The sequence below is a fragment of the Varanus komodoensis genome, unplaced genomic scaffold, assembly GCF_004798865.1.
Source record: "Varanus komodoensis strain SLA01 unplaced genomic scaffold, ASM479886v1 scaffold16, whole genome shotgun sequence".
NCBI classification, from domain to species: Eukaryota; Metazoa; Chordata; class Lepidosauria; order Squamata; family Varanidae; genus Varanus; species Varanus komodoensis.
The window spans coordinates 6,239,364-6,266,730 of record NW_025335468.1 but is presented as its reverse complement, the minus strand read 5'-3'; the positions used below and the strand labels follow the sequence as shown (position 1 = coordinate 6,266,730).

Genomic DNA, 27,367 nt, shown 5'->3' with positions numbered 1-27,367 from the left:
CTGGACCCATTTCAGTCCGGCTTCAGACCTGGGTACAGTACTGAATCTGCCTTGGTCGCCCTGTATGATGACCTGTGCAGGGAGAGAGACAGGGGGAGTGCGTCCCTGTTGGTTCTCCTGGACCTCTTAGCGGCTTTCGATACCATCAACCATGGTATTCTTCTGGATAGGCTAGCGGGATTGGGGGTTGGAGGCACTGCTTTGCAGTGGTTCCACTCCTATCTCAATGGCTGATTCCAGAAGGTGGTGCTGGGGGACTATGGCTCTGCGCCATGGCAGCTATGCCATGGAGTTCCACAGGGATCCATTTTGTTCCCTTTGCTATTTAACATCTACATGAAACCGCTGGGAGAGGTCATTAGGAGGTGTGGGCTGAGGAATCATCAGTATGCTGATGATACCCAGCTCTACCTCTCATTTTCCACCAATCCAGGTGAGGCAGTGGCTGTACTGAACCGGTGCCTGGCCGAGGTAATGGGCTGGATGAGGGCCAATAAACTGAAGCTCAATCCAGACAAGACGGAGGTCTTGTTGGTTGGCAGATCAGGCTTCAGGGAAGGGGACCTTGACCTTGTCCTGAATGGGGTTGCACTCCCTCTGAAGAACAAGGTCCGCAGCTTGGGAGTGCTCCTCGATTCAGAGCTTTCGCTGGAAGCTCAAGTAACAGCGGTGGTGAGGAGCGCTTTCTTTCAGCTTTGGCTGATTCACCAGCTGCGTCCCTACCTGGAGAACGACTGCCTGGCGACAGTGACTCACGAATTGGTAACTTCCCAAGTAGACTTCTATAACGCGCTCTACATGGGGCTGCCCTTGAAGATGGTCCGGATACTTCAATTGGTGCAGAACAGAGCTGCCAGGTTGCTGATGGGGACTGGGCGTTGTGCTCACATAATTCCAGTCCTCTGTCCGCTTCACTGGCTCCCCATTGAAGTCCGGGCCCAATTCAAGGTGTTGGTTATCACCTATAAAGCCCTTAATGGCTTGGGTCCTGGTTACCTAAAGGAGCACTTACGTCCATACGTACCCTCCCGCCCCTTGAGATCGGCGGCAGAGGCCCTTCTCCAGGAGCCCTCCATGAAGGACATGAGGAAGGTGAGTATCTGGAGGAGGGCTTTCTCTGCGGTGGCACCCAATCTACGGAATGTGCTCCCCAGAGAGGTCCACCTGGTGCCGTCGTTATTTGCTTTTCGGCGCCAGTCCAAATTTTTTTTATTTAAATGTCATTTTAATTGTTAATATTATTTATTGATTTTATATCTTTGGCCAGGATGTCTCCAATTATATTGTTTTATATTGTTTAATTGTGTATTTATTTATTGTTGTTTATTTATTGTTTATTGTTGTGAGCCACCCCGAGGCTTCGGCGAATGGGGCGGCATAGAAGCTTGCCAAATAAATAATAAGAAAGATCTTTTCCACCAGGACAAGCACAACTGATTCCGCCTCTAGACTACAAGGAAGCCACTACGCTTAAAATGAGGAATTAGACATGGGAAGTTGGCCAGAAGCAGCAGGGGCAGCCTTCAAAACTAGACATTAGTGGTCCTTGCATAACATGGAGTGTAGTTGATAGTCCCTTGTCTAACAGCCACACCCAGACTCCGAGAACTGGGGGAGCTGTGCCAGCACAAGAGAAGCGCAGCTGACAAAGCGTCTGTATCTTTACAAAGGTTCAAGGCAAAGTTAAGCAGGCAGGATGAGTTAAGCACCTCTTGGGAGAGAAGCTAACTGCTACCCATTTATTTATTTCCAATTACTAGCTGGATCTGGAACAAGGGTACAGCAAATGCAACTGAATTCCAGGAAACCTTCAACAACTTTCAGTTCAGGAGCTAAATGCCGGGGAGAAAATCCTATACAATTCTAGCAGCTTCAACTGGTTCTGGCAAACCTTAACCAAATGCCTAGACTAAACTCAAATTTGGAAAGGATATGTAAACTCATTTATCTTTTTCAACTTGAGGAAATTAGGGAAAGATGTGAAAGGCTAGATTAGCAGTGGTGTCTGATAGTTGGGTAATAATTTAAATTGGCTGTTAGCTACAACCCAGGTAGCACTTTTTGACAATGCTCAGCATTTAGATAGCATGTTACAGGTTTACAAGGCATGTAAGTATTAGCAGATGGTGTATTCAGAATGGGGAAAGAGCAAACACAATAACCCAGTGAATCTTTAGAAGCACTCATTTGCATATCATAGTGCTGCTGAAAAGCAGATGTCCCTGGAAGCTGCTTTTACAAAAGTGAATGCTTATCTGCAAACAATTCCACAAAGCAGAAAATCGAATTCTCTGTGGTTTGGGGGCAGCCGAGAAGTATGTAATTGGATTCAAAATGCCTGCTGTTGGGTAAATCTTACAACATCTTTGGTACGGCAGGGCAATTCCACATTTTACCTGGTGAATATTTCTAAGCATGAGTACAGTGATGCTGTGCCAGTGCTTTCTACAGAGAGGCAAAATATGTGTTTATGGTCACAAAGACTTCTGTACACTTGCCCTGGAGTGGTGATTCAGTTAAACACCTTGAGTAATTAAGGTACAATGTTTACTACTGGAACTGCCAGGCATTTTTGTCACTAGTGTTTGCCACTGATTCAATGTGGTAGCATCACCATAATATTATGCTCAAGGTACATGCAGAGAATCACTACACTATTCCAGTTAAGATTTTGTTTATCTATTTTGGCTCTGAATGCACTTTTAAATAAATGGCACCAGTAGTTTGTTGTAAGTCAATTTGGGAGTTTCTGTTTGGAATCAAATGGTGGCATAGAATTTCTTTATAAATGAAGACGAGGTATTTCTTTCACTAGGTTAGGTTCAAAATGATACAGCAATGCACACACACCTGTCTGTGCGCACTACACTTTAGTCCAGCCTTCTCCAACCTGGTGTACAGATGTGCTGTACTGCACCAGTTTAGCCTGTTAATAAGCACATCTTATTTTTGCAGGAGGCTAGCCATTTGACAGAAGGAGAAAATACACCTCCATAGGTCATCAGTTGGGGAAAATACATGGGCAAAAATCCTTATATTTTTAAGATGATATTGCAGTTATGACAGGCATGTGTCTTCAGACTTCAGCACTGGCCACAATTTATACTGGTTTGAAGAAATACGCTGCTATAGTTTAGCAGTCGATGCCATAGCTCAAGCAATTACAACAAGTACAGCTCCTGCAACAGCCTTATGGGAAAGAATGAGCAAGATATAAAGTTTTCCAGTAATTTCATTAATCTTGCCCCCCAATTACTCTCCCCTAAAGTATGTTTAATTCTACTGTATAACCAAGCATGTTGTCTTCTGCTACACAAGCGTCAGTCTTAAGAGAAGCCTCAAACCTTGTGCTGTAAGTGTCAGCAATTCAAGTAAACTTCATGACACAAATCCACACTTTGGACTCAAGTACATTTTTCTATGATTGGCAAAAATCTGAATTTTGTGACTCAGGAAGCAACAGGAAACAGTGCCTTGATATAGCAACATTTTTCTCCATCTCTCCGGTTCTGAAATTTGCTGCACTGAATTAGTTCAGAAGAAACAGGAAGAAAGACTGCAAGTCAGCATTTTTCAAGCACAATCATTGGGTCAAAAGGAGACTTCCTTTTCTTGGAAAGGCTTTTGCTGAACTGATCTAACAAGCAGTGCTTTGTATTCAATTAAACAAGGACAAAAAGTGGAGAGACCCATTTTCTTCACTTTTGAGACAAAGAAGATTCTAAAACATACTAACTTCTAGAAGCATACCCTTAGCAAGCTATTTCTGTATCCAACAGGGCAGCAAGCATGTCATTTTTTAAAATAAAAATTATGAGATCTTAGCTGAAATTTCAAGAAGTAGTTATCAAGGTGCTTTGACAATTTAGGTGAGTGAAGGTATGCAGGTCAGGATACAATGTAAACTACAAGCATTAGAAAACCTACCAAACTGGGAAAAATGTGGTCATCATATTGATATTTACCTACCTAAAATGGATGGTGAAAATTACTATGTAGTATGCTGAGGGAATTCCTCAGTGTAGGATAATAGGCTACATTTTGCCTCTTTTTGAATTTTGGACAGGGAAGACTCTAGCAAAAAGGGCAAATGTGACAAACATGTTTGGAAACAGGATGGGTTTACGTAGAAACAGTTGCACTCTTTTACTTGGTGTTAGAACTGGGTGCATAACATGCAAAACAAGCCTACGGTAGCCCTGTTCAGATGTTCAAGACCAGTGGGCACTGAATGCACAAAGGGGCAAGCAGAACCATACAGGGCTGGCCTGACCAATTGCTGACAACATGTGTTGGCCGCATGTCTGGGCAACGTACAATTGGATCAGTCTGAAGGGAGTTGCTCTGTGTGTGTGTGGGGGGGGTGCAGGGGCAAGTAACTTGTGGTCCTCCATAAATGTTGGCCTACAGCTTCTATCAGCCCCGGCCAGCATTGCCTTTAGCAGGGATAGCAAGAGTTGCTAACCAAAACATCTTGAGACCTACAAGTTGCTCCCCTCCAACCCTCATGTAGGGTGTCCAACATGGGCTTGGAAACTATGGTCAAACCTTCAAAGGAGCAGTACTTAGGCAGGTAGTGAGATATTGCACCTTACAGTCCTTTAAAAAGTCAAGACAAACCAACATCCATCAAGGTGGTGTTTGGAATGGACTAGACACACACACAAAAAGCAGCTCTTTTTCCTCAGCTCCTGGACATTACTCTGAGATGCTTGAAGTTTTGAATACTTTTTTCTAAATGCTATTTCAGATGCAATTGCCTTCCAACTCCAGTACTCTTAGGGTAGAGTTTAAGATGCTATTGCTGGCAACTCATGCCAGTTGTTTTGGTTAACTTTGGGCTTTAATCTGTCAGATTCAGCCTCTACCAGTGTAAACCTGTCTTTTAATTTACAATCTTCTTCAGGATACTGTTATCTATGTCTGACCATCAAGAGAGGTTAGATTGGTGGAAACATAGAACTGTCTTTTCTATAACTATACCTTGATTCCAGAACCCCCTTCCTAAGGAGGTCAGATTAGTCCCATGACTTCCTAACTTTAGGCAGTCAAAGACTTGTTTAGGCTGGCTTTTGATAGGTTTAAAAGCTTTATTCTTCTCTCAGGACATTTTAAAGACAGCTTGCTTGGTTCTTTTCCAAACTCATACAACTCTGTTGCTGGATATGTGTGCCATGGCCCAGCAAGGGCCAACGAGGCCAACAAAGTTTTGGGAAGCATTTTCTGATATTTTTAAAATCTTGAATTTGTTCTTGAATCACTATTGCTTTAAGGGCATAATTAACTTTTAAAAAGTAAATATGTGCAGCCAACATCTGTTTGCATGGTTGAAATTGCTATAACTAATCCTTAACTGTAGGCAATTGAAGCCTGACCTTGCAAACTGGTTAATAAAGCTGTTTTCAGCAGTAGCCGTAGAGCACCTAAAGAGCATAGTCACAGTATGAAAACAATAGATTATATGGCTTTGTTTTCAAAGACTTCTTGTAATCTTGAAAGATCTATGGCAGCATAAGCTAAAATCACTGGTGTAAAAGATGCCTCCAATGCAACTGACTATATCCATGCTAACTTGCCATATTTTACAACAGGGTACGAGAAGAGTCATTCTCTCCACTTTCGGTTCACACACTTCACCAATTTCCGACATGTAGATCTGTGAACATTTACTTCAAAAATCAATTTCTGAAGACACATTAACTGTCTTAGCAGAAATCAAGGTATGAATTTAATACAAATCTAGGGTGTAAGTGAACTTCAAAAGATATTGTTAAAAGCCTCCATCAGTATGCTGCACTGCTAGTAAAAAGGGGACTCTCATCACTCAAGATAAGCCACCTTGTATCATCCAACTGTTTTGAACTGTAATTCACATTAGCCCCACCCAACATAGCCAATGGTTGGGGATTATGGAAGTTTTGGACGTCCTGCAGCACAAGTTGCTTCCTCTAATCTAAACAGATGAAACAGTATCTGGTTCATCCTTTTGGGACACCGTCTCTTGGTTTATTTATTCCAGATAGGTGCCTTAGCATGTAGCCATTCCTCTACCTGTGGGCACTACCACAAAATGGCTCCAATAAACTACATGGCTAGTCACATAATGGCTTTGGGGCATGTCTAGTCAAGACATGAGGGGAAACAGAAATGGCAAGGCTAAGGAAGGAAGAAGTGGGAAGAGTTGCATCTTGGCCCCCCCAATCTTCTTCTGTTCACACAGACCTTTCCCTTTGCATACTTTCTCTCCCCAAGTCCCTAGCCTCGCTATTTATTTCTACCAGTCTCCTCCCTTGCTTTTTCTCTCCCACTGCATCCCTAGCCTTCTTTTTCTCCCTTCCTTATTCTAACAATCCTGCACTGCGTGAACTTAGATGACATGACAGAAGATGACCAATTAGCCACTCTATGTGACAGCAGATTCCCAGTGCACTTTCTAGCTTGCATATGTAATCCCAGACAGTGCAGGTTTCCAGAAGCACTCATCACTACAACTATTTAGTGTTGTCTCCAGTGCATTAGACTGCACAAGATGCTGGGTTTTTTTGCACACAGCACCTATCCCCCTCTGTTTGTTTGTTTTTAGATTTATTTTCCAGTAATTGGCCCAAGGGCCCTCTTAGCAGATAACATCTGTTCTATGGATTGCAGCATGAACTGCGTGTTCACCTGAAACATTCCCCAGAATTTTTTAATACAAAACATGAGTCATGCAGACACATCTTCTCAAAACCTAGACTGAACACCTTTCTGTTGTTTCTTGCTTCCCACTGTCTTCGTATTTTGCCCATCAGCAGAATGCACCTAATCTTATCCATTCTGTCTGTTATGGGAGAATTCTGAAACCTCAATTTACCCAGCCTAAGCTATTGGCATACAAACTCATTTTAGAAACACTTTGCATCACTGGTGTCATACAAACAAGATGGTTTAGTGCCTATACCCACATGTAATGTATCATTAGCTGAAGAGCCATGGGTAATTTACATATTTCAGTGGAGTGAAATATGGGATAACCCAAGCCACTGCTTATAAAACTCATTTTTGCAATATTTGAATGGCTGGATAGTCAAGGTATGGGACTGTGACTCGTAAAATGCATCTGGTGGAGTGCCTTTCCCCTTATCAACTTGTTCAGTCACTGGGTCATTGAATGGCTTGTTCCTAGTAATTCCAAATAAAGCCTATGGCTTGTCTGGAACCCACCTGGAGAAGAGGCTTTAGTGTAACAGCTCCATTTCTCTGGTACTGCCTGCAAAACAATACAAAACATTGTATTGTTTTTGGCACCTCCTGAAAACACTTCTAATGCAGTGAACATGGTTTTATTGATTTAGCTTTGCTGATACTAATTTCCATTTTTAAAAAATATTTTATCTGTTTATCCTTTATAATACACTGCTTCAAAATCTCCATACTGGAATATGAAACAGTAAGTAAATCTTGTAACTAATTCAAATGTGAACATTTGAAGGTCCTCTCTAGATAAAGATTTAGAAGACACGAGAGACTTATGGTTCAAAATCCAGAGTGCAAAATAAGGCCCATTGCACTTATGTTTTCAAATACACTCCACAAACATGGGATTTCTTTAGAATGAATTAAAGTGGAACATGTGGCCTGCCAGATGTTACTAATGAGGAAAGATGGGAGTTGCAGTCTGTAAAGGAATCATCTCTAAGGTATCTCACCACTAAAGCCAACACATTGTGCAGGGAGACCCCTGCTAGTCCCCAAAACATATTTCTGTTCTTTAACCCTCTTAGTTATTATTTTTAATGCTTAATATAGACGAGTGTGGGTGTAGGACAAAACAAACCAAAGATTTATGTAGTTTAAAACAAAGGTATAGCCAGAAAGAATACTTATTAAGAGGTAATGAATAAGATTACTTTGTAAATTATGGTTACCAATTAAATGATGTGATCATGGCCACCAGTTTGTGACAATGGAAGTTCTCATTTTGGGGTGTAAAACTTCAGGCTCAGAAGCTAGATGTAGCCTTCCTGGAGTACTCTAGAGGGCCAAGCCCCATTTTCCTGCCCATCCCTTTCCCCCATCACTGGTGATCTGATTTCCAGGCTTTTGTACAGTTTTCACTCCATTCTAAAGGCAGAAATACTTCTCCTAAGGGTGGTTACTGGCAGTGAGCACTTTCACCTGACATATGGTGGTATTTCTGTCCCCACCCCTTTGGCCTTTTGCCCTAATCACCACTGGAAGACAGGACCTCAGAGCTTCTCCAAACTAGATTGCGGCCCTCAGGCTGAAAGAATTCTAACACCTGGGCTTTAGGTCCTCTCCTTAAGCAACCAGAGGCCAATTCCCCCATCAAGCTGCATGCAAGTTAACTCACAAGCCTGTCAATGAAGGCTTGAAAAGCAGAAGCCTGCAACTGACTCAGATAAGTCTGAATTCCTTAGAAACTGTGAATTCCACAGAAGACCAGCTATTCCCCAGTTGCATGGATTCTGCAGACATTTATTTTATGCAAATGGGTGCAAATTTAAGCATAGAAAATATATATAAAGAACACCAACCAAAATGCACATTTTCCATATAGTATGAAAATATGCATTTTGGAAGAATTTACATATTTTGGGGAGTGCAATTTCAGGAATTCTGAATTTGCAGAAACACAGATAAATGCATTTTGCACAAAAAGCAATTCCATCAATGTGCTGATGGAACAAAAAACACCTGACAATCTATAACACACAGATGGCATAGACTTTACAAGAACTCTACATCCCTATTGAAAAACAGTTATCTCTGTGAAACTTAGCTAGAAACTGGAAACTTAAAGGCTGCTCAGAAATTTGGCCCAGGTAGACTCAGTCTTCAGACCATGCCATGAACTCAGGTTTCAGCTCTTCTTCTCTTTCCACCTCACATCTTCTCAGGTTGGCTTCTTTGTGACTGGTCATCTTCCTGGCTAATGTTTTCCTCAGGTTTTGTCAGCCTGTCAATGCAGATTATAAGCTGGGAGGTGGCAGTTACCTCACAACACAGGCTTAGGGCTCCCAGAGAGGAGAAGCCTTTGCTGCAACCATATTTCGCAAAAACTGGAAGAAGCCTCAATTAATTCAAGTATCACTTGATCAAATACAGGAAGTGTTGGTCTAAGATTGACTCACAAAGCAAGACCTGAACTTGAAATCGGCTGATTCCCTAGAAAGACTGCTATTCATCCAAATTACATTGATTCTACCAAATTGTCCCAGACACAGTCTGATGGGATTTAAATGGTTTCTTTACAATAATCCTTGCTTAGTTATGGATTCTGCTATGCTTTCTGTTTTATTATTGTAGTTACTTTTGTTCATGATTACTTTTAATTTTGTCTTCCTGTGGCAGTAATTAGAGTTGTTTATTTTTCTTTCTGGTTCATTAAGAACTGATGAGTTTTACTTGTTTTTTGTTTCCTGTAAACATTGCCCAAAGATTTCAAAGGACTTGAAGGTTTAAAACAAAAACAAAAACCTGAAGTCTTGTTCCTTCCATAGAGGAGCAAAGAGGCAAACAGTTTAAAACCACTGTACCACAGATACACTGAGAAGATCTGAAGCCATCTCCTATTGACATGCTTGCTTCTTCAACCCAAAGTGCTGTGAAATGGCTTCTCTTCTAACTGAATGACGTTCAACCTTCTTTTCCAAGAAGGGCAATGCCACATTCAGCTGATAATAGTATCTGCATCAAGAGACAACCACACTATCTTTTCTGAACAGTGTTTTTAGGGAAAGAATGTCTCTGTATCTAGTGCAATGTGAGCTGTTTTTACAAGAAACATATAACAAGGTTGAGTTGTATTATTCCTATGCCATCTATTAAATTTATTATTCTTGCAACTGATTATTGGTTTTTAATAATTGGTTGTCAGCCACTGGGCAGCTTTGATCTGGCAGCTTGCTTGCTTGCTTTTTTTGGCCAAACTCTGCTTACAGTCTTTAAAACAAAAGAGCAGAACAACCCAGTTCCAGAAGTTGTTATGGATGGATAATCCCCTTGCTTTACTTAGCCATTCAGTATGAAAGATGTAGTCTACCAGAACCATCAGTTAAATGGCCAGAAAGTAATGCTTGTTTTCTTTGCTTCATGAGCAGCTTTGTATCAATATATACTTTGGTTTCATGAAGGAAAACTCATGATTGTGCTTAAATCACAAGCAAGCTGAGATCTCTACAGGAATCAAGTAATAATCTGCTACTTTGAGATTACAAAACAAATTTACTGTGTTTAACTTACATGCCAAAGCACTTTGGATTATTGAACTCCGTTACTCTGAACCTTGCCAGTCAAACCCTGTACCAACTGAGGTAAGAGAAATATCTTATGTATAGCACCTGCCAAGATTTCCAGCAACACAAGCCTGTAAGCCTGCATCTTTGCATAAATGATTCTATAATGCATTCACATGAGGTGCCAGCAAGAAGCCCTGCATAATTTTAACTATGCTTAACATGGTTGATTGCTTTTATTTATAAAGGTGTAGTCAATTGCTCAGAATAAGTGCTTCTGGATGCTCTTTAGCAACAAAGCCACACTTCCATCTTTTCAACCTAATACATATTTTCCTTGGCCTTGAAAGGTATTCATGTTTTGGCAACTAGCAAATACCCAGCCTTCACCCCATTCCCAATTCAAAAACCAGAACCCATGGTGAGACAGAAACAGAACAGACAGCACAGAAGTATTATATACTTTTCAAATCTCTGTAGCTTCTGCCTGTATGCCTCCTATATTAAATGCATGACATTTTTCACTCCAGAGACATGAAAGACAGAGTGACATGCACCTTGTCTCTCCAAATTACCTGTTTGATAAGTGTTTAGAGACAAAAACTATAGTAACAATGTTGACAATATATCATTACACCACCTGAAAAAGAAGGTCTTTTTTTTTTTTTTTTTTTTTTGCATTTCAGATAAGAGTATCACATTAAAAGTCACGTTTTGGGTTTTGGTTTGTTTAAAAAAAATATGGAGTTTTGGCAAGAGATGTTGCTGCAACAATTTTGTCAGTTATTAATAAGTAGGATGATCATCTTCTTACAGAAAGTAAACAGTATCTCCCCTTCACTTAAACATGACCAATTTAAGGAAAAAGTGGTGAGCAAAACCATGTATTTCTGCACATATAAAAGACATCAAGAAGTCAGCACTCAAAACAAACAGAAATGGTGGCAAAATAAGCTTTCAATTCTCCTGTTCTCATTGGTATGGTATACCATGTGTTCCTTAAGGAATAAATCTGTTAAAAGAGCCTCAATCCACTATTCTGCTATTGGTGAAGACCATGCCTTTCAAGCATTGTGCTTTTTCCAAGAGTGACTAGCAATCTGAAGCACAGCACCCTCAAGCATCCACATTATTGGAAGCACTTAACCCCAGAAGATAAGAGTAAATTAATTCTGCCAACATTCCTCCAGAAGGACTTTCTGATAGAGCATCCCCCATAAGCCAGGTTCATCTGCAACCTGCTCTAACATCAACTCCCATCAGGCAGTAACCATTACCTGATGTCTTTCAAAGCATAAATCATCAGTCATGAGTCAGTCTTGACCATTATGTTACAGGGGCAAGGGGGATATTGCTGCCATTTCCCCACAGCTTAATTCCACACTACTCCAATGATGCCAGGAGAGAGGAAGAAGCAGAGCACTGACTGAGCCATAAGTGTACAGACATCCCTGAAGCAATGTGAGACTGAGCCACTGAGAATACAGATACAATGCTACATTCTGGTTAACTTGGACCTTAACTGCCCCATCTTCATTAGCCCTTCCTCATTATGGTAGAAAGGTACAAACTACAAGCTATGCAAATGTGGACTGCTGTAACTGAAGAGTAAATAGCAGTAAACCACCCCATGTTAACTGCACACTTCCATGAACAGTTTTGGAAGTCCCTTCATAACAATAGTTATTTTCCCTGTGCAGTAACTGGAAGTTGCCATTTCAGTGATAGGTTTTGACTGCTTGTGCTTCTTTCTCTCTTGAAAGTCACACCAGTTTCTCCCATTCTTCTCTTATTATCTCCTCCCTAAAGATCTATTTTCCACAAAACTGCAAACATTTATTTTATTTATTTTTCGATTTATATCTTGCCTTTTTCCTACAAAGGGCTCAAGGCAGCTTACATCATTCCCCTCCTCCATCTTATCCCCACAACAACAACCCTGTGAGGTAGGTTGGGCTGAGAGTCTGTGACTGGCCCAAAGTCACCCAGTTGGCTCCATGGCTGAGCGGGGACTAGAACCCAGATCGTCTGAGTCCCAGTCCCATGCACTTAACCACTTCACCACACCACACTCACATCCAAGATGCCCATCTGGCTGCTTCTTCAACGGGACGTTTGCTATCCTCACAACAACATTGCTTGTATATGAAGGTTTGATTTGCTGTCTGCTGGATTTTTGTCATGCACTATATGAATACTGAATAAGACTCCATGTGAATAGATGCTACCATATATCAAATACGACACTGGCTCGTCTACTCGACTTGCAGTTCTCTCTAGAGCTTCAGTGTGCGGTCTTTCTCGGCCCTCCCTAGAGATGGCAGGGATTGCGTTGGGACCTTCTGCATGCAACACATGTATTCAGTCACTGAGTTATGACCCTTCACCTCAGTTTGGGCCACAGTACCATGTAAAAGCATATTCCATATAAAACAGCTTCTTAAATGCTACAAGCACCACCTCCTGCCTCCAAGGATACCTATAATAAATGAAAAATGTTAATGATGGCCACAGTACATTATATAGGATGTGTTCTTTTGGCCCATGAACACAAACTCCTCTAATTACAACTGAGATTAATCCCAATCTCTCCTTCACAAATACAATTTTCTGAAATTCAATTATTCCCATATTTAAAGAATCCATCTATCTGAAATGGACACTCTTTTAGTAATAGTCATTTGGAGTTAGTCAAATAGCTGCATATAAATATGCACATATACATATTTTACACTGAAAAAAGAGTAAAGAGCATCATTGTATTTAATTTTATCTGATGTATCCTTGATATTTGTTTTAAACTGGTGTCATCTGATTCATGAAAAATAGGATTTTCTTGTTCTGAGCTGAAATCACTGCAACAGCACTCTCACTACTTACCTTTAAACTTGGATCGAATGTTTGCCAGTTCTTTGTTTATTCGCTTTATTTCAGCTTCTTTACTTTTACCTGAAAACACAGAAAGAGCCTAGTTCAGAGTACAGTACCTTAAACAGCTCCTCCTTTAGACCAGCTGTGACAGAATTAAGTTGCCATAACCTGCTGATGAACAGTCACAGCTTACAAATAATGTCACCAATCAACCTCCACTATAATATATGATGCAAAGCATTGGCTGCCATCAGCTGACAAAGAAAAATTAAATGTTATGCTCAAAGTTCAAAGTCACAAAGTCTCAGTTTGCAATCATATACCAAATTAAAAAAAGTCAGTATGCAGGTATAACAGATGAGAACTATGCTGTCCACAATGGCAAGCATAGCTGGGACTATTTAATTTCCCATCTGACAGAACATCTCTGGAGATCCAAATCATTCCCTTGGCAGCATAAAATGTGCTGTGCAAAGTCAACATGTTGACCAATGCCAGCCACACTCAAGACAGAAATAGCACTTATAAGCTGCATTCATCGAGAACTGAGAAAAATGGTACTTCAAGCTTTGAGGGCAGGGTTGTAGCCTAGCCACAGGTACTCATGCTTTGGAAATGTCTAGGTCTACTGCCGGATGGTACATGGGACTGCCCTTGCAGGCTGTTCAGAAACTGGCAGTTGTACTTGGAACGATAAACTATGATCAGTCAGTGAGGATGTATCCTGCTAGTACTGAACAAATGCCACTTCATCCCAGTATCCAGGCACATTCCAAGTGTTGCTTAGCTTTAGAGTCCTATATAGCTTACAGCCCAGATTCCCAAAGGAATGTTCAGTCCCTTATCAACCAATCCATGTCCTGACATGGTCTCCAGCAGCATCTGTGGAATTCCTTCCCTAGGGAGGGCCACCTGGTGTTAAAGCTGTGATTTTAAAGGTATTTTTCCATTTGAGTGCATTTTACGTATTTTATCTTGTTTTCATAAGCCACTATCAAGGTGCAGCTGAAGGAAGGTGTATATATAGTTATCAATGCACAGATAGAGATAATGAAAGGATCTGTACACTGAAGCTTTAAATTAGACAGGGCCTAATGTACTGTAGTGATTTAAAGCACAGTAAATTGGACTAGTAGTTCCTCTTCATCCCTGCCATTTTGATAATACAGACTTCTGTTAGCAGGTTGTGGAAAGGATTACTGAGAATGTACAATAAGCTTTTTGAGTTTCCAGGAAAATGGAAAAAACACCAAGCATGATTGGTTTGCATGCTTTTTCCAAGATGATGACTGCTGTGATATGCAAGCATCATCAAAAAACCGAGGACTACATTCAATAGTGGATTTGCACAGGCTGGAAACACTCCAATTTGCAACATTCAGGTTCTCTGCATTGTACCAATGACTCCTGCAGACTGTGCCCCTGACACCCTCCCCACAAAAAGCTGCTATGGAAAGGTGGCAGATTCCCTAAAACAGTGTTGCTGGTACTACAGATGACTGCAGAGAAATGACACAGATTGCTGTGAAGCAGTATCCCATCTTTGAATGGAAGCATTTTCTGCTACCTCAAAACTACCATTGGATACAGCCCAAAGTTTGCTTTCCTTTAGAACTATTTTTCCCTGATGTGGAGATTTACTTGGTTAATCAGCTAGAACTCATACAAATAATTTCAATTAAATATTCTTCAATTAGTTACCAGACCCACCCAATATACACAAAACCTAAAAACCAAATGTGATTGCTACTTCGGGACTAATGGAATTAATGCGTGGATAATTGGGCAGGCTAAAAATCCAACAGGATAAACAAACAAACAAACAAATAAATTTGCCTGAACAGTTTTAGTAGTTTGTCCCCATTTGCCCACATTACCAGAAAAAAAGAAGCCAAAATGCTTACACCAATAACAGTTATTTTCCACTCCAGACTGGAACACTGACCTTCAAACCGTGAATTCTTCTGAACAACGGAAGGCTTGTGCACTTCCTTTGAAAGGTCGCTTGGATAGATAGGAACATCCAGCGACCCTCTTTTTACAAAGTTTCCAGAATTGGCTGAGTGAGATGTACAGCAAGAGGCAGCATTGTATCCATGTTTTGCAATGTTAACAAAACAACTCCTTGTAAGCCTCTTTGCAATGATTAAAGTAACTGAACATGCAACCGAAGCCACAGCCTTGTTTTTGTGCATTTATAGTGGAAGCCTAGTGTAGCGTGGGATATGTTCTTGGTTTTTGTCAATCCCAAGCAAGAGACATTACCCCACAGCAATTTTAGGATCGTGGGTAGGGCTTCGTTGACCATGCCAACAATTCAACCCACTGGGCCTATGCAGCACAAGAAACTGTGCTGCCAAGGTAATTATGAAACTCATAACTGACTAGCACAGACAGGACCTGACTGTGGCTTCTTAAAGCTGCAGGTAGGAGCCATGGGCCAAACCAGACTCCATGAGTGGCCCTCTTCACTGCAGAACAGAGTTTAGCTGGCACTCGGCCTTCTACTGGGAAGGATGCTGGCATGGGCTGCCCCTTCTCTTTTTCATTCCCGCCGGACATTACCGGTTCATTTTGTGAGCTCTCAAATGTATGAAGAATGGCTGGTATGTAACTGTATATAGCTGGACACCATTTCAAAGGATTCTTAGTCAATCTTTAAATTATTGGCTGACAAGTCACAAGTGATGTTTTGGCAAGCCATGTACCTTCCACAATTAGAGTATTATTTATTTGGACAGTATAAAAGACGGTTCAGACTCTCTAAAAAATGGATATAAGAATGTCTGGATGCAGTATATAACCATTAGGGTCATTACTCATTGCTGATTCATCTCAGCCTGTAAGCAGTGACCCCTGCTGGTAATTGGGTTGAGGCCAATACAAGGCCCATCCAATGGGGAGTGGCCACATGCACAGTTTCACTTAGTAGTGGTAAGTAGCCAAGCTGTTATATTCTGCTTTTGAGAACTACCTTCATGGGAAATAGTTTGCGAAAAGGATTCTTTACTGGCATCCCAACCCATTTTCAGTCTCTTTGGAATCTGTAATGTGGCAAAAGCCGTTTTTTACATGCAGAACACATGCACACAAATACATGAGGCATCCAAACAAGCTACAGTTGTAGAAATAAGTAAGTCCAAGCGCTTCCTTCACATTCATAAAGGAAAGCCCAAGTGATAACTCTGACTGTGTTATTAAAGCCTAATTTGTTAATTCTAGAAGCTGCATCCTCAAATGTCTGAACAACAAGACATTCCCTCATGCCTTTGTGGTTCATTGTGCGTTGTTTGTTTTCGACTGCAGAGGATTATCTTTGGGATGTGCTCCCTGCAGATTACTCCACCACAGAGCTTCCTCTGTTTGTCACAGATGGTCAGTCTCTTTTTAAAAACAAGCTAATAGGTGTGGAGAAATTCATGACGACCACTCAGTTTGGCTGAAATGCAGTTTTCAAAACCACACACACTGCTGTATAGAAGCTACCATGTTTACAGGGGAGGATGCTTTTCTCTCTTTTTTAAAAAAGGCACTTGCTTTTTTGCATGATTAACTTCAAATGATATGTTCAACCAAGCCTTGGACAGGAAAGTACTATTTTTAAGACAAAACACCTCCTGGCAAAGTAAAGGCCATCCAAACCACTCATCTCTAGTATCGTTCTGGGTTAGTCAAACACTATGATGATCCAGAATACAGACATCTGTTTAATATAAACTCTACCTGCCTGGGCTGTATAAATATGAACTTTTTTGACAACCATCTCTCTCTTTTAATTATAGTGAACAACTACCACCAGTCATAGTTCTAATAGTTGTATGCAAACATGGCTAAACCCATAAAAAGCGGCAGAATGTGCTGGTCACAAAGGCAGGTCAGCTCTTTGGTACCCCCCATTCAGAATTGAAAGGCGGCAGCTGAACTGTAAGAATCCAGGCCAAGACAAATAACTGGATGAAAAGAGTTAAGTCACTTCAGTAGATGTAACAACCTAGCAGGATAAAGGGGTGCCCAATGAAATGGTTTCTCAATAGGAATGTTTATTTTGGCTGTCCTACAGACCAGGTCAAGGGTAGCATCCAATGAAACAAGATCAAAGGAAAGAGACACAATGTTTGCACAACATGCCAGCCCATTACAGACAGTTGATTACGATGGGTTGTTCTGTCATGTTGACTTTAAAAAATTTCCCTCAGGGTGACATTTTTCAGCAACAAGCTACCTTGACAACCCATAGCTTGTTCTGGGGTTTGTTTGATTTATGAGGAGTTAGTATAACATCCAAACCCTTGGTCATCGGTTGCAAGGATCAGCTAACAAGCCACTTGGCAAGAGTGGTAAACCTCTGAGACTCTTTGTGATCTCATCCTTGCCACCACCAGTGACAACCCTTGCACTGATGCCCAAACGGCACTCTGCAACAACCATCACCAGTTCACCGCCATTTTAAAAATAAATGTTATGCCCCAGAAAACTGTGCAAATGAGTTTGCTATTGCTGCTGCTCCTGCTATCGTTAGTCTTTCACAAGTGCACCCTTATTATTGCAGGGAGAAATACTGGGGAGTGCGTCCCTGTTAGTTCTCCTGGACCTCTCAGTGCCTTTCGATACCATCGACCATGGAATCCTTCTGAATAGGCTAGCGGGATTGGGAGTTGGAGGCACTGCGTGGCGGTGGTTCTGCTCCTATCTCACTGGCCGATTTCAGAAGGTGGTGCTGGGGGACTATGGCTCTGCGCCATGGCAGTTATGCCATGGAGTTCCGCAGGGATCCATTCTGTCCCCTTTGCTATTTAACATCTACATGAAACTGCTCGGAGAGGTCATCAGGAGGTGTGGGCTGCGGAATCATCAGTATGCTGATGATACCCAGCTCTACCTCTCGTTTTTCACCAATCCAGGTGAGGTAGTGGCTGTGCTGAATTGGTGCCTGGCCAAGGTAATGGGCTGGATGAGGGCCAATAAACTGAAGCTCAATCCAGACAAGATGGAGGTCCTGTTGGTGGGTGGCTCGGGCCTCGGAATGGGGGACTTGGGCCTTGGCCTAAATGGGGTTGCACTCCCTCTGAGGGACAGGGTTTGCAGCTTAGGAGTGCTCCTCGACCCTGAGCTGTCTCTAGAAGCTCAGGTGACGGCGGTGGCAAGGAGTGCCTTCCTTCAGCTTCGGCTGATACATCAGCTGCGTCCCTTCCTGGAGAACGACTGCCTGGCGACAGTGACACACGCATTGGTAACTTCCCAACTAGACTTCTGTAACACGTTCTACATGGGGCTAGCCTTGAAGACAGTCCGGATACTTCAATTGGTGCAGAATAGAGCTGCCAGGTTGCTGACGGGGACTGGGCGTTGTTCTCATATAACTCCAGTTCTCCGTCCGCTTCACTGGCTCCCAATTGAAGTCCAGGCCCAATTCAAGGTGTTGGTTATGACCTATAAAGCCCTAAACGGCTTGGGACCTGGATATCTAAAGGAACTCTCGCGTCCATATATGCCCTCCCGCCCCTTGAGATCAGCAACAGATGCCCTTCTCCGGGAACCCTCTGTGAATATTAGGAGGGTGGGTACCCGGAGGAGGGCTTTCTCTGCGGTGGCACCCCACCTATGGAATGCGCTCCCCAGAGAAGTCCGCCTGGCGCCGTCGTTATTTGTTTTTCGGCGCCAGGCTAAGACCTTTTTAGTTAAAACTTTTTTTAATTGTTAAATTATTTGAATTAATAGGATTTTAAATTTTTAGCCGAGAATGCACGGGGGTTTTTAAACAATTTTTAAAAAATGTTATATTGTTATTGTTGATGTATTTATGTATTTATGTATCCTTTGTGAGCCGCCCCGAGGCTTTGTTGCAATGGGGGTGGCATAGAAATGTTTTAAATAAATAAAATAAAATAAAATAATTCCCTGGTGTGTACAGTCTTGTCTGGTCAATCTCCATGTCTGTTTCAGCTGCTAAAAGGATCAGCCAAGTGGAAAAGGTCACATACATGGAAAGTGAAAAGTGACAAGATAAGGCTGTGTATAGGCTGATTTGGGAATACAATTATGCAATTTTTTAGTGCTGAAAAAATAATATGACCACCCACATTTCTGAGGCTTCAAGATATTAAAAAATAGAACCAGCAGCAAATAAAAAGGGTAGCAATCAGAGGGAAGGGAAAACAAGATGGAATGTGCTACAAAGGACAATGTGATACCTGCTGGTGCACTGATAGGAAAAGAGGGAGAGAACAAACCATGGGGAACCCTGTTGGGCGCACTGTGTGCTGTTCTGTGAATCCACACCACAAGCCTATTCACAGTGTGGCTTAGCTTCTTGTACCAATACAGCCAATGGATGTTGAGCCAGATCCAACTTTTCATCCTGGAATATTTAGTTCATTTGAGCAACCTAACAAGTAGTGCGGCTCAAAACTAAAAAAAAAAAAAGGCTTAGTTATTCAATACTAGATCACGAAAACCTAGTTCCGTTGAAATTTATTAAATTTATAGCCATTCCACTTTACTGAAGTGCCATTTCTTCTGCTTGCCATTTTAAGATATTATTCAATTGCATGAGGGTTTTTATTTAAATCCTTCCATTATGCTAATATAGTTATTGTTACTACACAATATATTTCTTACAAACACATTCATATCACACTTGCTTTCCAGGATATTGAAGTGGCATATATGAGGTTCTCTAGGGTTCCCTCTGGGAGGATTGCTTTTTGTTAAGACATGCATCTTCTGTTACTGTTAACATCTATTGCAATTAATCTTAAGTTTTTACCAGAGTTGAATATCTCCCAAAAGATTTGCATTAAGTATAAAAGAAAGATTTAAATGGTGATCTGTTGATGCTTAAACTGTATTGTTTCCATGCATCTAAGATATCACAGATCCAGTTGCCCATTTTAGCCATGGAATACAATACAGTAAAAATTGTTGTACTGAATGGAACCAAAAATAAGAGAGCAGTAGATGCTTTCACTTTTTAGCACTGGGAGGGAAATATTCAAAACAATATTAAGCACTGTTGCCTTGGCTACCTCAAAGGGGAGAGGGAGATGCCTTCCTGGAGTAATACATGCAGATTTATGGTATTATTACTTGATGAAATACAGCCATTCACATTACTCAAAGCATCTCGCACAATTGCTAGTGAAGCAAAAATTATTCTGTTGTGCCCACAAGGTCTGATTTAATTAGTGCTTCTATGCTGGTTTATTTAATTCAGTAGTAGATGATTGCATGATCAGACATAATCAAAGAAGGTGATATAGCTCACTGGACATTCTACTTGACAAAGTATAGCCACATACATTTCCCCCCACAATCACCCAGAAATGCTAATACAATTAATTCCGAAAGCCTGCTGAAGGACAAGGGAATCAAACCTTCCTGTAACTAAATAACCATTTGCCATAGGAGCCAGTGGCTTGCAAAATCACTTACATTATACATTTAACTTCATCACTAGTACATTATGCATGGAATCCAAGGGGTCTTTTACTTGACCCCTTCCCATTTCTGCTGAATTCTATTTTATCTGCAGCACTCTATCCTCAGGAGCAATTTTGGGGGAGGCACAATTGGATGTGGTGGGCCAGAGGAAGGAAAACACACTCTACAGAAGCAGGTGCGTCTCTGGATTCCCCCACCACAAAAAACTAAGATATTGACTCTGACCAGCAGGAGCATTTATCCTCATCTCCTCTAAAGCGTGAGGTAGTTTACAATTCTGATTTTTTTAAATCAAACCATTGCAATAAAGGTAACACCAACATGCAATTATGGATGTGATCTTTCCAGATTGAAGCAAAGTCCTAGAGATGCTTACTCAGAAGTAAATGCCATGCAGTTCAATGATCCTTACTCCTAGACAAATGGGTACAGATTGCTGTCTACATTGCACTGAAATCAAAGGAGGATAATTTTGACTCTGCATCTCCAAAGTAAACATCCTAATTCCCCAAGAGTAAATTTAAGTTGGTGGACTTTGCATACCCCCTCTAAAAGACTAAGAAAGGCATTACTTCAATTCATGTCCTCAGGAATAAAGCCAGAAAGGTATTCCCTAATTCTGAAAGATTAAAGATAATTTTAAAATCAAGATAGAAGAACATTGAAAACTAATTTGCACATATCTTATATTATCCTCTTGAATTAAGTCAGACTTTTTCCCATCCAGGCATAAAAGGTCAATGAACAATTTTATCATAAATGTCTTTTGTGAAATCCAGCCATTTGCTAGAAAACAGCAGCTTAATTAGAAGATCACCACTGTGTTGTATCACCACACACATACATATTCCCTTTTTAATATGTATATAGCCATTCTGAACAGCAATTATATTTGAGTGAACAGATTAGGCAGGGACAGGCCACCTGGAGCCCTCCCGATGTTTTAGATTACAACTTCTGCAAGTCCCAGCCAGCAAGGCCAGTGATCAAGAATTATGGGAATTCTCTCAAACATCTGGAGATTGCCATGTTGCATACACTTACATTCAAGCAATAAGCATACTGGAAAGCGCCTTCTATAACAGTGGTGCTCAATTCAGGGGCCACCTTCCAATGGTTGGAAGGGCAAAATCCAAAGGGGTGGAGTCAAGTATATTTTATCTTACAGTTCTTACTGCTCATAAGCCTTAGGAGAGACTTGTCAACTTCTAGAAGGGGGAAATGCACAAAAGCCAGAAAACCACTGCACAAATGGCAGCTGAGGAAAAGGGATGGGCCAGGAAAAGGGGTTGATGTTCTTTTGAGGAAACCCGGAGGGAAAGATTGGGACCCCAGGCTTCCCAGATTCAGTCTTGTGGGCCGGAGTTTCAATACACTGTCCTATAACAAGTGGCCAATGCATGAAGCAAAAATTTACTAAAGAATTTTGCAATAATCTATTGAACAAAATGGGCCAAGTCTATTGAGAGGCATAATCTGCATTGGACATTATTGTCTCAAACAGCCGACTGACAAATAAGGACTTGAACAGCAAAACGGATTTGCCTGGTGCTTTTTTGTATGGGACACAAGATAGCAGCATTTTTCCAAGCACAATGGACCAGCTTTATAAAGGCATGCAGCCTCCTTCACTGGCAGGCAAGAAAAGCATGCCATTTTCTTCACCTCTTCCAAGTGTATCCCATGCCCCATATTTAGAAACATTCTGGACAAAGCGAGAGCACAAGTCCCAATCTAGGCCACTGAGGTCACATGGGACTCAGCTCACACATCACACACAACCTTTTCCATCTTCTCCACACAGTGCCACAACTGGCATATATGATGAAGTCAGGCCTAGCCTCAAGCTGTTCATGCCCTAGTCACCTTCAAGGCAGATTACTGCCATGCACTCTGCACAGAGGTATTCTGTACGACCACCAAAAAACGTCAGCTGGCCCACAATGCAGGTACTAAAGACCTGATACGTGACAGAGGATCAGAGCATATGATCCTCATCCTTGATCCAACTCCACTAGTTACCAGTTTGCTTCTGACTTCAGTCCAAGGCACTGGGTTTGATCTTCAAAGCCACAAAGAGCCTGGGCCTCCTCCCATATGATCCTGCTCCAGATCACTCTACTATGCAAGTTGGGCCTCACCCACTGTGTGATTCAAATGGTGGAACAGCTGGCCTAGGGAGCAGTGGGGGGAAAATGGGATGTGTGGGCAGAGAGATTGACCACAACCTGGTCCTGGGCTGGGAAATTCTGCAGTACTGAGCAGAGAGGAACAGTCTCTCAGTGATGAGAAAAAGATACATTCCAATCCCAAGACCAAACTAACTTGCTGAGATTTGCCTGCCTGGTGGCAGATGGATTAGGACTTGCTTGGATAAGGTGGTGGGGAGGAGAGGCTCCAAAAGGTCTCTGGATGAGACCAGTGCACAGGATCAGAGACGAGGAAGAGGAGAAGACCCCTCCCCATGGTCTGAGTGGTCCATGTCCAGAAGGTGCAGCCAGTGATCAAGATGATGAGCAATCAGTGTCTTGGTGGAAAGGGGTCATCACTTTAGGGCAACCACCACTACATACTTGTTTTTATAAACCAGTATCATTGAGGACATGAAGGCTGTTTGCTTTCCACTAACAAAACCTGTCCTTGTTGCAAGTCAGTTGAGCTTTACTGCTGGTAGGTTGCTCAGACCTTTGATCCACAGTAGCATTCAGCTTTAGGACTTACATGAAATCCACTGTTATGCCACATTATGGTATTATCACATGTATTACATTCCCTTAGTGCTACCAAAGTTAAAAAATCAATGTAGCATTGGTATTTATTTTATTGAACACATATTCCATTTTTTCTCCACATACAATACTTGACATACTAGGCAGGAGTGAGGAACCTGCAATCCACTGGCCCACATTTGGCCCTAATTTCTAAAGCCTGCTGGGTACAATCAGTTCAGCCCTCTAGTGTCTGCCCTCCTGAGCAAGAAGAAAGCAGGAGAGAGAGAAAAGGAGAAGATGGAGAAAGTGAGAAAGGGTGACCCACCCAGTTTTGCCACTGCTTCTGCCCACTGCAAACATGTGGCCTCATCAGATAATCCATGTGGGGACATGGCTCTCAACACGATAAAGCTTCCCACCTCTGACATGCTCCTCAGAATCATGGAAACAAAAGTTTGTCCAGTTGCTTACTATGATTATATTTCCTGCCTTTCTCCCCTTTTGCGAGGAACCCAAGACAGGACATATGGTCCACCTCCTCTCCACACTATCGCACAACAACCCTGTAGGGTAGGGTGGGTTGAACATTTTGCTTGGAAGTATATTAATTCCAAGAATCACTGTCAGTCAGGGGTATAGGGAGGCTTTTCTTCCTAATTTAGTAGCAAAAGAAAAGACAAACGGACTCAGTAGGACACAGGAGCATCCATACTTTTTTTAAAAGTGCAGTTTCACAAGCTTTTTCTCTCCACCAGGGTATTTCAACTCATTGTACGAGGTGAATGATTACAGATGTCATTTCAATGTACTGCCTCCCAACTCTTATGTGCAATGTGGATGTGGCTGTGGTTATCACCTAAAAAGTGACTAAAAGCAATGAAGATGATGATAGTATGACATGTTTGACAGTGATACACCTCTTTGTTTGCTTTTCTCAGCCTTAAGGTGGTGATGTAGGCACTTCTGGTTTCAAGATTCCTCTTACTGGATGGAGTAACCATAAAGCCCCAGGCTTTTTTCCTCTCTTTTAAAAAAAAATATGTCAGGGTCATGTGAACATTCTATAGGAAAGCTGATCTTCTTGGATCCGTGTCCTGTGTGGTGTATTTTGAGAGACAAGGAAAAGAGGCGGTGTTGAGTCAGACCACTGGATCTGCATAAAATCAAAATATTATGCAGATCCACGGGTCTGACTCAACACTGCCTCTCTGCTTTGCCTGTCAAACCAGAGCACACAGGATACAGTGATTAGCTTTATTGTAAGATTATAAATATTTTTCTCAGCTAAGTTCCCTCAGAGTACTCTCCTGGAAGAATTAATGACAACATTAGCATGTTGGTAATTTTATTAAGTAGCCCAATGTATTTCACTTAATATGCAAAATCAGAGACCATTTTCTCAACATACACACAAACAGATTTTTCCTAAACACCACAGACCTAACCATGTTTCCACAGAAGCCCTTTGATTGCATCAGTATGACTTTCTTCAAAGTTGGTGCAAGAATCGTAGTGACAGGTGAGACATAGCTAGCCACGTTCCATGCTGGACAGTAACATACAGTAAAGGTATTGAGGCAGCAGCTTTCCGTTGTGGTCTGACACATAAAAACCACTAGCACCACCAGCAATGGCCACTGATTGTCAGGCTGTTTTCCCCAGCTGCAGTAGTATTTTTTGCAAGTGATGGGTATGTTAATTCAATAAGTCCAGGGCCAGCTCAAGATATTTTGCTCCTGAGGTGAAGGACAAGCTAGCACCCTTCCCATTGCATTCACCAGCAACTGAATCTTATTTCAGCACTGGTGAAGGAGCAGCAGTGTCTTCCATTCCAGTTGAAGCCAGCAGACTAGCTTAGAGGATGCAGATTAGGTCACCTGGCATACAGAGCTCTGCCCTCCCTCACCACACCATTACTCTCCCTGTACAATGTCTGCTGCCTAAGGCAGTTGTTTCACCCTGCCCAACAATAGGACCACCACCCCTGATCATGCGCAATGCTGCTGAACCAGACAGGGACTATGCCAGTCTTTGTCCCAATGACAACCAGTTAGAAAATACATAACGGAACGGGTGGCACAGTGATGGTGGTATCCAGCCAGCCATCACTGTGTCAATCCCTTACATGAGGAGTCCTGCTACTTTAAGATACTTCCTGCCATGCTTCCTGCATTAATGAATGTGCTGAAAGACAGGAGCTCTTGTCTCTGAAAGCACCCCGGAAGGCAAGCCACTTCTGATTCATGTTACTCAAGTCCAGCTCTAAGATGTATGAACCCAAAAGATCTTTCTCCAGAAACACAAATATTTACATATTCCATATCTGCACAGAAGAGATATCTCTGATAGGCAAGGAAGTATTTATTCCGCATGGTTAGAAATGTCTGTGGAGCATGTGTGTTGGCCTAAGTACCAATATAGCCATTAGTGGTCTTTAACCAATTCTTAAGATTAACACTGGCCAGGTCACTAATGGCTCTTTAGACAGATGTCTCTAGCTTTGCTTTAAAAGGACTCTTGAAGACAGTGGCCATGCTGCCAAAAGAAGATTAGGAGTATTTTGTTAGCTACGCAGCAGGGAATTTGTAAAACCTCAGTTGACTGCAGGCTTATCTAGACACAGAAAATGCCCCATTTTAACTAACTTGCCTCCTAAATACATACAGTTAACCTATGCAATTCCATTTAAAAAAGATTAGATTTCATTTGGCCAAAACAGAAGCTAAATTTTCAGCAAACCATTCTTCTCAAAAATTATTTTTACAGCAACACATTTTTTCTGCGATAGTAAACACCAGAATCTAGGAGCCAAAAATATGTGACTCTGTGGAGCTTTACTGTTTATGCTTTCAGGCATAGAATGCACCACGAACACACTTAAATATTTTAGAGAGATAAATAATTCCTTCCCTAAAAGCTGCCACCTTTCATCACACATACATCCCACCATCCTACGAACCATAAGGCATGTTTTTCTGCATGGCTCATATCTCAGATTTTTTTTTACACAAACACAGATAAATAGAGATCAGTTATGCTACTTTCATTAGGACCGATTGCCAGGATCTCAGCTGGCCAGCTTTGACTCATTTAAAGCCAGCCAGGAAGACAGACGTATTTTTTCGAGCCTTCCAAAGCGGAACACACGGGATCTCATTAAATGGTGGGAAGAGAGTCACCAATCGTGGGATCTCCAAAGAAGCCCTCAAACCTGAATAGCCACCTTACAAGCCCGTTATATTTATATACAAACATAACCAGCCTACTATCTGCAAAAGCTCTCGGACACACCAGACAACTGGGAGCAGAGCAGTCGTTTCCCCGGAAAACGAACAGCAAGTCATTCCTGCCGCCTGGCAGGCAACGTAAAATGAAATTTAAAAAGTAGGAATGTAGAGAAGCTGCTCCCTCTGGAACGGGACCGCACCCGGAAAGGAGAGAGGGCAGCTCCCCGAAACAGCACCCGCACCCCAGCAAGAGGACTCTGCTTCTCCCATTACTAACCACCGCCGCCCTCTCCAGGGCAAGGAGAGCCCTCACTCTGGCTTCCCCACCGGCGGTACGAGGTCTCCCCCCCACCCCCGCGCCTGCCCCACTCGTGCGGCGGGTCTTCCTCGCGAGCTGCCACACGTACAGTTCCTGATGTCGGATATGAAGACGGCCAGGCCGCGCATTCCGTCCCCCTTCGACACAGCCGGCATCTTGGCGACAAAGCAAAGGCGCCCTCGCCGCCGCCGCTGCTTCTACGACGGCTCCCGCTACTCGCTCCAGGGACCTTTAGCCTCTGGAGTCGCTTCTCCGCCCACGCCGCCCCGCCTGAGCGCAAGCGCGGCGCTCTTCCTCGCCCGCCTTCCCAAGCCGCGAAGTGCCCGGCAGGCCCTCGAGGCGCCACCTCGCGTGCGGAGGCGGCGGAGGCCGGCGGGAACGGGAAGTTGGCCAGGCAGGCAGGCAGGCAGGCAGGCAAGCTGGCAGCCTCGCCCGCGCGCCCGCGTGCCCGTTCATCGCAGGCGCTCAGGCCGCAGTTCCCGGGAGCGACCCCCGCGGCATGAGCGCGCCGCTCTCCCAAACAAGCATGCGTCGGAGTCAGCCGCAGGGACAGTCCAGGCG

At 42.5% G+C, this 27,367-nt stretch overlaps 1 protein-coding gene across 4 annotated transcripts in view; it reads right to left on the bottom strand.

Annotated features, from left to right (window-relative positions):
• Positions 1-27,040, bottom strand: part of AP2A2 (adaptor related protein complex 2 subunit alpha 2) — a 69,533-nt gene extending 42,493 nt beyond the window's left edge. For all 4 annotated transcript variants that reach the window (XM_044425549.1, XM_044425551.1, XM_044425550.1 and 1 more), the window contains exons 1-2: positions 26,895-27,040; positions 13,119-13,187 (exon numbers count right to left, since the gene is read on the bottom strand). In XM_044425549.1, coding sequence (XP_044281484.1) covers positions 13,119-13,187; positions 26,895-26,961 — 136 coding nt within the window. In that variant the 5' untranslated portion in view covers positions 26,962-27,040. The remainder of the gene's footprint in view (positions 1-13,118; positions 13,188-26,894) is intronic.
• Between the last annotated feature and the right edge of the window lie 327 nt (positions 27,041-27,367).